The 10,970-nt window shown below is 42.6% G+C and overlaps 1 protein-coding gene and 1 long non-coding RNA gene across 2 annotated transcripts in view; one reads left to right on the top strand and one right to left on the bottom strand.

Moving 5' to 3' along the window:
- Positions 1-10,403, top strand: part of LOC146199943 (uncharacterized) — a 49,946-nt gene extending 39,543 nt beyond the window's left edge. The window contains exon 4 of the long non-coding RNA XR_014704782.1: positions 10,239-10,403. This is a non-coding gene — a long non-coding RNA (uncharacterized LOC146199943). The remainder of the gene's footprint in view (positions 1-10,238) is intronic.
- On the bottom strand, positions 2,413-5,477 carry LOC146199944 (uncharacterized). The gene is made up of 2 exons (XM_084595305.1): positions 5,346-5,477; positions 2,413-4,189 (listed from the first exon to the last, which is right to left on the bottom strand). The coding sequence occupies exons 1-2, from the start codon at positions 5,364-5,366 to the stop codon at positions 2,756-2,758; spliced, it is 1,455 nt and encodes a 484-aa protein (XP_084451431.1). The 5' UTR covers positions 5,367-5,477; the 3' UTR covers positions 2,413-2,755.
- Positions 10,404-10,970: the final 567 nt, after the last annotated feature.

The following is a 10,970-nucleotide window of genomic DNA, read 5'->3' as shown; positions in this document are numbered from 1 at the left end:
TCTCCTACCTATTACGTTTAAAAAACAAAATGTTGCTTTGAATCAAGAATATATAGTATGTAATGTGGCAGTCTTACAAAATACAATAACAAAAAAGAAGTACGCAAAACTGTCTTGACGCCTTAAGTGCAGAAATGAAGAAAGCCAAGCAACCAATATGAGCATATAAACTGTGCACCTCCCAAAGAACGTATTTCTGCAAGGAAGAAAGAAGGACTTTCATATGTTTCTGAAGTGCTGGTTCCAAATGAGCAATAATGATGAAGCAAAAACAAACTGTTAAATTAATGATCTCAATACACTCATTTTGCATCGAAGCATATACATCAGCTTGCAAGTACATAGTAAAACCTTGCACAAGAATTACCTTTCTTACGGCAACAAGTCATCCTAAAAAGTACAAATACTACGCCAGACACAAAATCAAAATGTTCACAGATTTCGCTTGCACAGCAATGATTGCAGTACACAAGCAAGAACTTGCACACAACTCTCAATCACAGCTACACAGCAAGTAGACATACTGAACCTGTGTATGCCAACTAGCAACTAACCGCCGCATTTGCAAATTCTTCTTTGATTTTATATAGAAGATGAAAGTAACCATCAGAAAACATGGTGTGAACAGAATTAAACATCATATTTCAAATATAAATGACTATCATCAAGTCGGTAGTTTGCCCAAATTAACCACACGCGAACCTGCTAGACAGCAACACATCAATCAGTGCGTGTGTCCTGACATCCAGAAAGTGTAGCAGGAAGGATTTAACATGCAGGCACATGAACTTCATAGGATCAGGTAGCAGAACCTATACAGAGTCACACTCATGAATTCTAGCTCGTACAAATGACAAGAAAAAAAGCGTCGGGGACACCAAAACAAATGAAGCATAGGACGACTCGCACCAAAACGCAGACAGACAAGATGCGTCTACCTCCACAGTAGAGGGGCACATTGTTTGGCAGTGGTTTTGACACTCGCATTTCTAGACGTTAAATCCAAAGCCTCGACAGCTTTCCCTTCTTTCTATTTAGGTTTTCAGTACAAGGGGAGAAGGATGCCGCCAATAGAAAGTAACAAAAAAAAAAAGGTAAAGGAAGCACAGGGTCAGTGTAAACATGGTTCAGCAGTTCAAATCTCAGTCCTCCTTTCTTTAGACACAGCAGCACACAAAGTGAGAAACGATTTTTACATTCCATACTTCCGCTATGGGCACACAGTTGTCAAGGGCTCCAGACCAGATGAAACCATGTGAAGCCTATTATCACGCACAAAACTTTTTACATACAAGCATTTCTGCACCTTGCCTTGATCAAGATGTATCAAAGCGCCTGTGTACCAAATCAATTGATCTGTCTTCAGCAGAAGGACCCCACATCTTCCGAATCAGAGTGGCCGATCTGTTCATTAGAAGTTGCCGTTTTGTCTTTATTAGGCATGACACGAGACCACCAAGGAATGTCATCTCCGTCCGCAAAGAGTTAAGCATCCACCACGATGGCTCTGCGACTATGGAATTTGGCTGCTTGACCCAATGTCATGGGATGAAATCACAGACATGAAAGTCCCATTTTGATGGAGGCAAAATATAATGTGCACATTAAAAATCCACGATGGTCAAAGCTGTTTGGGAGCCCTCCATCCCCATGTCCCTCGTTGCCTACAGGATGTTAAACCAGAAAAACGTAGGCTCGACTCAAAACATAGCAATGATGTGTGTCGAACCAAATCAGCTTTCACAATGTGATGACTGGATGAAGTAAAAAATAGAGCATTTAGAATTTAACTCACTACTACTTGAAGGCATTTCAGACAATGCTGAGTTCAGCTTCTCCTTACCCTTACAAGTGAGGTTGATAAAACAATTACCAAACTGTCAAGCTACAAGAGAAAATTGCGTGCAGTGAAAATGAATTAAATTCCAGATGTCGCATGAAACCTTGGCAAAACAGATGGAGAAGCTACAACGACTGTAAGGAAGGTGCGTGATGTTGCTACGCAGTGGCTACATTCTTTTCTTAGGAGTTTACCCGACAGACCAACAGACTTAATGAGCATTGATACCAAGACAAAACAGATGAACACAAACCTTAACCTCATCAGGCTGCACAGTGTTTCTCCTTCATCAAACCTGACTTTCAACTTTAAAGGTCGCACTGCTCCTATTGGCTAAACCTAAGCGCTTTCTTTTTATTACAAAATTATCGATGAGGAGTGATGCTCTGGTATTCAAAACACATTTGAAATGTGAAAATGCTCCTTCATAGTTAGGTTAGGTTAGCAAATGGAGGTGGGAAAATCAAGTGGCAGGAAACGACAGTGGACAAGGAATCCAAAAAATACCTTTCCTCTGTCTGCCAAGAGAGCACGACTTTCTTATCGACAAGCAACACGAGAAAAAAAGTTGGTTCAAAAAAAAAAATTCAGGCAAAGGACAAGGGAAAAATCACAAGGAAGGTAGCCGACAAATGTAGAGACAGGAACTTGGAGGACAAGGCAGCAAGACGTGTGGTGCTTGACATTTACTTTTTACACACAGATTAGTGGCACACACATTTAAATGGGTTGTGGCACAACGTGCACATCGCCATAACGATATTACGCAGAAAAACACTTTCTTCATGGAAAAAAATGCAATACAAGATATTTAAGAAACAAATATACATAAGTATGAACACATGCCAAAGCATGTTACGAGTCCGAGCATCTTTGTCCTGCAGACCAATGTAACATAAAATAAGTCATTGAAATTCACACACAAGCACAGTGCTCTTGGTAGTTCTTGTGACATTCCAGGAGACGTGGCAGCATTTTGGAAATCCAAAGCGAGCTGTCAAAAGTGATCCTCTGAAGAGTGCAGTCTGTGCCATTATCAACCACAAAATCACACCAGGAGAGTCCAGTCAAAGCCATTTGCCCCTGGACCTGGTAAAAGTACTTGTGCGTTGGTTTAAGAACTCCATTCTTCAGGTAGGGTGCCGTATTCACAGCATTTTCTAATTCCTCACCCCGTTCCTTGGCAGCTGAGAGGGTCTTAACTTCAAGGAGACCAAAATCTCCTCCCTGCTCTACAACACGGTCAGGCGTTGCACCAAGAACAGGGACACCAGGGTTGACGCACAACCCACAACAGTAAATCCTAACTGGGACCTTTTTCTTGTCTATGTAACGCTGCACGGCTGCATCTTCATTCCTTAAACCATCAGCCATGTATTTGGTCTGCATCTGGCTAGACCCGAACAACCTCTTAAAAAACTTCTCATCAGCTGGCTTCTTCCGTGACACCACATCTCCAAAGTGTGAAGCAGTCAGGCGCTTGGATCTCTCGAAGCTCCATGTTGTAGAGCCGCTCTGCATCCTAGTCGCTTGCTCAAGGGCCCATGAGTCTTCTAAAGTAAGCTCACAGGAGCCGAACGTGTACCCAGCTGGCACATGCTCAACCCACAGGGCTTGCACCGGCAACCTGATTGGCATCTGGCTGAGAGCCTCCTCCTGACGTGTTCTTTTCACTTGTACGGGCTGAAAGTGGTTGTCCTCCAGCGTCTTGCATAGCATGGCGTTTGGAATATTTTTCTGTGTCTGATACATTCTCTTAATATGGTCTTCTGTTACTGTCAGAGAAACTGTGGTTTCTTGAGTTGCATACCTGCCAGCTTTCATTGGCATATGTTTCACAAAACGCAGTTTTGAGAACTCGCGTGTGTGCACGTTGGCCTTCTTTGCCCCAGTACCCCATGCTCTGGGTTTGTCTGTACACGACTGTGTGTCTTGCACGTAGGCTGCCCCAGAGCGCTTCAGGTCTAATACAAACCATAGAATTGCTACTACATGTTTACAAACACCTGCAGCTCCAGCCCGGCAGTTGCAGGTTCCTTCGTCCACAGTTCCATTTGACGAGAGCACAGCAGCAGTGTTATATAATTTTGCCAAAGAGAATGATGCCTCCACTGTTGCTTTAAGAAAAGTGGATCTGTCAGCCTTGCAAATAAGAACATTGTGCACCTTCTCTGCTTTGAACATCCTGTATCCGCTTACAGTATGCTTCTGAGCACCACGTGAATTCTGATGTGCCAAGATTCCTTGCTCTGAGAACCCATCTGGAACGTCTTTTAACTGTTTTGTCCATGGCCCTTTCGGTAGCCTTGCTTGGAGAGGAAGTGCATTATGAATGGCTTGCAGTGGTACCTGCAACATGGGTATAAGCAAGTGTCAAAATGTTTTCTTTGGCACTCCACATATAAACAGAGCATGGAAGCATACACAGCTGATCATGGCATCACCAATGCGATCTTGAAATAAAGTATTCATTCATTGTGTCTTGGTTACTTGTGGCAAGCATGCTTGAAAAGCAACGCTGAACCCATTTCATTTACTACGCGCGGTCGTGAAGAATGTTGCACAAGGACGGCCTCGGTAAACCACCAGCTAACTAAAACTCCGAGGCCGCCCAAGTACAAGGTACTGGCGCGTCCATGTTTTTCACGTTAGCAAAATATCCGCCGCAGTTTTTTTCGACCGCGTTCGCGTTACTTGTAGCCACCGAGGCACGTTCATATTTTGGCTGCGCCTATCTGCACTCCACGGTAGTAACAAATGGACACCGCGACCGAGATAGTACGAGCCGTCAAACTCGTTGAATATGGCACAGACAGCAACTACTATTTGTATCGCAAAAATATGCTCAGCTACACACAATGTAACAGTGCTTGTTGGTTCTGCATCGCACTTGCTGCGTGCTATTCGAACAACACTATAGGCAAGAAAATGCGCTCGCACAAGCTAAGCACCAACTCAACTACTACTTTCTTCCAAGATGTACTCATTGAACGAATGCGCTGTCCGTTTCTTTCGACGATATACTTGTTTCAGACTCGTCCGTAGACTAAATAGCACGCTATAACCAAAAGATTGAATGGGCAGTGCGCGATAACGACGTATTTTGCTAAAATATAGCGCGTACATTCTCACAAGACTATGTCGCACTGTTGCAACAAACATGAATGCGTACGCTACGTACTACGCCTGCCGCCGGGACAGCCGCAGAAACTTTGAAGGTTCGCGACGGGCGACCAGTAAATAAATGCACTGTTAGCGCGCGCTTACCAGCAAAACACGCCTGCTAGCCGTAGGATCGCGCTCGTGCCTTCTGAAGCATAGCTAAAACTATACACTGGCACATGTGCGCGCTTCACGAGCGCTCACGTGCGAAAATACTCGCTTCGCGCTCGTAGCGTCGGCTGCAAAACCACAAAAAAAGTTGTACGGCAATGCAAAGATCACTTGCGCGGCGCAAGCATGCTACAAAAGCATTGCTAGCATCCCAAAAAAAAGTTTTGTTTACCTGCTTTTGCGCGACGTCCATGTCGAACCACTCCTGCGCCGGATCCTGCCCGGCAAGCCACGCTCACAATTCCCAGCCTGCTTTGCGGCGGTCGCGTAGGGGGCGCGCGCAACTTTCCGAAATGGTCCATTGAATACATGTCCTTAGGATAGTCAGCGACTGCAAATGCGGACAACAAAATAGAAAAGTTACGGACAGTATATCTTGAACTGCGCTAACGAAGCGCATCGCCGTGACGGTAATGTTTACGCAGGCTATAGATTATTATGTTTTATAATTTCCAGCTGGTCCCCGTATCTATTTGGAGCTTGTCCCAGTATTTACGTCGAAACTATTTGGATTTTCAACTCTGTTATAAACCAGATTTATGCTGATATTTACACATCAAACAAGATTTCCTTATTATTTGATAGGTGATGATAAGGAGAATGCACAGAAGGGTCGATAAAAATGTGACAATACTATCTATGCCTGTTTTGTTTCATTTCTAACCCTTGGAAAGCGTGGCCTCGGTTAAACCTTGGTGTGCGACGCTTAGCAGCAGTCTGAATAGGTGACAATGAAAATCATTGTAGGGTGGTCGTCAGATTTTAAAGTTCCTGCGCGAAAGCCCAGCGTTTACGCTTCGAAACCGTTATGATTATTTTGCCCTCTCTTTTAGTTTACTAACCGAAGTGCGCTCTCTGTCTATCTATTCTTCAAACGTGCCACGTACGAGACAAAACTGCCTTTAATGTGGTGAAGGGAAAGGCTAGTTTATGGTTTAGACAGCTCAGGTTAGGCTATGATGACCACAATTACGGAGTATCCGAGAAAGAGTTAGAGCATGAATTCTTCATTTTTTCCTCGTTAGCTGTAGCTAAATATCGTATGAAAAAAAAAAACATAGGAAGCTGCATTCGACAAGCGACTATGATTTCATGGGGGTATTGTTTGGTTTATAAAGCTTAAGGCGGATGCCCGGATAAAGATCACCTTTTTAAGTATAGCAAGAATTTATATGAAATTCTGAGATGGCTTATCTAATTCTTATTAGAATATAGTGTAACTTTATTCACCTTAGCACACATAGAAAACAAATCCTAGCTGTCAGTACAAGTAAATACGTGTGCCAGCTTAGAAAAACTATCATTCAAAAATTATTAGGATGCACTAACTATTTCAATTTAGATAACTTCTAAATTGTTCACTGGGCAAGAAAAAGCCGATTGATTATTCTTTATGCCATTTCGTAATATTCTAAACACTTGAAAACAAATCTATTTTTTTTTCTGTTACAGTATATGTCACACATTTTATATTTCTTAGAGAATAATTTCACCCAAAAAGAACCTTATCTTGTTCGAAACAAAACTACCCCAGAAACAATTTTGAAGGTAGCCTTAGGCGAAAGAGTTTGGAAAGATAGTATTCGTAATTGTCCTGCTCTTGCAACAAATGCAAACTGAGAAAAATGAGTCCAAGTATTTCAGAACGTGGTATTCAAATTTAGGGTCTATATTATGGAATGCATAGTGCAACCGCGCGAACCGACAGGGACGAAGAGAAGAAAGCACAAGACAAAAACGCGGAACTTCAACTAAGGTTTACTAGAAGGAAAACCACATTTTTACACGTTTCATAATCACACCTGATTAACAGCAGACATCATATACATGAGCAGTAATAAGCGTGGCACAAGTTACCATCTAGATAGTTGAACTTTTTCATAGAAAACGAAACTGTAGTGCTTATACAATAGTAATTCTCATTTTTGTATGCTATTGGCTACAAAAATTTCCCTGTTGAGCTGGTTCGGTAATTTTTTCAGGACAATTGTGTCACGGAACCTGGGCGTGCAGTTATGGCAATGGCAACAATGTTTTGCCAGTTTACCACCCCCGCCAATGATTCACGGGCTGCGTGGCGCTCCTGAAGTTGAACATTCAAGTAATGTCCAGTTTGCATTATGTGGCGAAGGAAAAGACTGGAAGGAAGAGAGCACCGAGCAGCCGTTGAAGCATTGCCGGGGGATGATAAACTGCAAAACATTTCCGCCATTTCCTTAACTGCAGGCCTGGCTTCCATGACAGAATTGTTCTGAAATAATTTGCGAACCATCTCAGTAGGAAACGTTTGAAGCCTATAGCATAAAAAAAAATAGAATGACCGCTGTATAAGCACTACTTCAGTTGCGCTCTCCATGAAGGAGTTCAACTATGTAGATGCTAACTCGTGCCACGCTCATTACCGCGTATATATGATATGACGTCTGCTGTTTATCAGGTGGGATTGGGAAACGTGTATAAGTCAGGTTTTCTTTGTAATAAAGATTAGTTGAAGTTCCGCATTTTTGTCTTGTGGTTTCTTTTTGTCCCTGTCGCTTCGCGCGGTTGCAATATACATTCCGTAGTCAACCACCAACTAGCCCGCCTTCGTCTGTTATATAGCCTATATTAATAAATCAAGTTTGCTGGTGCATATGGTGGGTCGTTCTTTTCAAGAAACACTAGACTGCATCGATTGCTCCGAGTTTATTGCCTTTCATTTTTCAGCTTTGCATTTCTCGAACGCCCTTGACTCTGCCCGTGAAATGTTTTCTTTCGTTGCTTGCTGGGAGGAGGGGGGAGGGTGCCTGCCTCTTCTTCTAGGCTCCACGTTCTATCTCCAGCTTGTTGAGCACTTTTGTTAGACAGGCTCCGAGTAGGTTGAAACAACGTTCGAAGGCTGTGTGATGCGTTTAAGTCAATAAAAGCTTTTACTTCACTTTACCAGCGAATTCACTGTTGCTACAGTCCGAAATCTGTATTTTCTTTCTGCTTTTTAGTTTTAGCTACGAGCGGTGTTATAGTTAGCAGGTGTTATTTGCTTAGAGACTGCGAAACCCAAGCATTTGACCTTGGGGATACACTGCACGTTCAGTTTATTGTCTGCTAAGCGGATGCGTCTTTAATACGGGCATTCATAGGCACTTTCTTTCATAAGAGCACCCGATCTATAAAAAAAAGAATAATTCTAATTTTTAATGCACAGATTACAATTATTGAGAAGATGCTTTTATTGATGGACGATAAAAATTACACACCTTAAAAGCACATTATTTTGGGGTTTTAGACCCGCATCCCCCATTAGCACCCCAAAGCGACTCCAGCTGTCTAACGCTGTTATGGACGATTCCGGAAAGTCAGACCACATGAAGTTTTTTTAACGGGCATGAGCTTTACACAGTCTTTGGGCGCTTTACTTTTTCCCTCCTTTAAAAAACTAGCTCCACTCTCAGGATTTCATCCGCCGTCCTCGGCTTCACGAGCCCTGCACTGTAACCACTCAACCACCGAGGCACGAGTACTGGTTTTAGAGCGCTGCAAAAAAGGTGAATTCACGAAAATTGCTAAATTCTCAATTTTTGCTGGCACTGGGCTGTAATTACGTCACTCTGCGTTTTAGAGAGTATTCGATTGCCAAGGAGTTCTTCATTGACACGAGACATCAGCAGAACGAGGCCTCATTAAGGCCTTTGTTTTTGAAGCGGAGTCATAGAGAGAGAGCTACAGTGCTAATGCATTCTTTTTTGCATATCTTTGGTGTACTCGCACTCAGAAAAAGTGTGCATTATTGCAATCAAATTGCACTTCCTGAAGTAAAAAATGTTCCTAAGATATGGTGCCTATGGTTAATAGGATGTTTAATTCTGTGGCAAGATTTCCTTGCATGGCCATATGTGTAATTCGTCTTCTGGTTTTTGCCTCAAACTCCCCTTCGATGTTTACTTCTCAATGAACAAGCATTGGCAACAGTCTCACGCAGTCGCCACAATTTGCAATATATATGTTCATTATATGAAAGCAGTCTTTTGATTCGAGAGGAGTCGAAAGGCGGAATTCTTACAAGGGAAAAATAAAAATTACAGACGATTTAACTCAGTTAATCACAGAAGAATGTGCCGCAGCTGGACGTTTTGACAATATTGTGTTTCTTGTCTCAATTAATAAATGTTATTTTGCTCTGCTAATCAGGGGTCCATGCTTCGAGACCACACATTGCGCGTCCCTCGCAAAGACGGTCGTCTTAATGTAATGCTTTTATTGGCAATGGCGCTGCATACGAGTTATACTTTGCAGCATAGTAAGCAAACACGATTTTGTTAGTGAAGCAGTTTTACTCTATCTTAACAACTTCCACAAGAACATTTTGAATTACAAGCTCTCTACAACTATTCTATTGCCCTTCTTAAGGGTTTCTTGCTTCACTTTTTTCTGTACATTCTGCCTCTGCGCATCCGCATTGTTCTGTCTCTAAACAATGACATCAACCTCTGTTGATTCCTACTGCCTCTATCGTCTTGCCAGCTGTTGTTAACGTCACCTCACATAATCGTACTCCTCGTCAGACAACCAGCACTGCCCGGACAACCATCCATAATTACCGAAGTAGCAGAGCCACGACAGAAAGCATAGTCAAACGCGCCTAGCATTGAATGCATGGCGAGGCGAGCTCCCCTCTGCCTTTAGCCTCGCAGCAATGAAGCAGAAGCCGTTTCGCTTCCCTGTGAACCTCTTTGGGGCATATGGAGTGTTCCCCGCCGTTTTTGTTCTCTCTTAGTACGCATCACAGATTTTTCTCTCCTCCCTACATCACGCCGTAATTTTTGCTTACCAGGACCGTAAACACGTGTAGGCCCTCCGTGAAGAAGCTGTGTTTTTCTCCTCCTTTCACCTTACCGCAGTCGAAAAGGTTAAAAGTAACATCGGATTCAGACATCGCGTTCTGCGATTATGCGGATAGTAGTTCTGCAGCACTGAAAGTTTAAGAAGCATTAGTCCACTTGCCAACATTTCGATTTGAAGACCTAATATTCAAACAAATACCAGGCAGCCCCAGTGAAGACACTAATATCCACTTAATTATTTGCAGGTTTGCCCTATGGATCGCCTCTGCCCGTCACCATGCACCTGTAGGGGATGGAACTTTTATTCGTGCTATGGCCACTGCGCGCTCCCCGTTGGGCCCAAGGGATAGTATCATCTTTAAAGGCCGAACACCTACAGCGTCTGAATTAAACGCTTTAAATACTCTCCTTCTTCACGTACGCTTTTGTCTACCTATTTACAGTCTAACGATCAACAATTTACAATAGGTTGTATTGGTTTTGGTGTTTACGAGAAGAACATTAACAAGATAGAGTTCGCACATATTGTACTACCAGCACTATATTGCCTTTTGGAACAGTGATGTAAGACTATTATGTGCTTTATAGAATCGCCAGAAAGCAGAACTGATAAGAACATCTTAAAAAGAATTTTAATTGTAAAGTTGTCTTAGTTTTATCGATTTTTTTCAAGGAGCCTAAACACAATAAAGTACTATTGTTTTCACCGCACCAAATCAAAGGAGGCTTTTGGCAGAAATACTTGATAACATTTAGGAGGAACCAGTTGCTTTTTCGCAAGCGTAGGAATATGGTGTCGTACAGAAGAACTTTCCTTCTGTTCTGTAAGCTTCAGCTGATATTCAAAACCCAGCATAATAAAGATATCCATTTTGGAATCAGCATAACTTAAAACAGAAAAGCGTTAACGAGTGCGGTGGGATATGTCACAAGTCTACGTGACGCAGTCGAGTTAAACGGCGGACAGCTGATAGATG

The sequence above is a fragment of the Amblyomma maculatum genome, chromosome 2, assembly GCF_055883805.1.
Source record: "Amblyomma maculatum isolate TAMU_Amacu chromosome 2, ASM5588380v1, whole genome shotgun sequence".
Lineage (NCBI taxonomy): Eukaryota > Metazoa > Arthropoda > Arachnida > Ixodida > Ixodidae > Amblyomma > Amblyomma maculatum.
This window is presented reverse-complemented; position numbering and strand designations above follow the sequence as displayed.

Coding starts and splice junctions, on each gene's coding strand:
- LOC146199944 (XM_084595305.1), bottom strand. CDS start 5,366: ATGGACGTCGCGCAAAAGCAG. Junction 4,190..5,345: donor TGGACGTCGCGCAAAAGCAG/GTAAACAAAACT, acceptor CCCATGTTGCAG/GTACCACTGCAAGCCATTCA.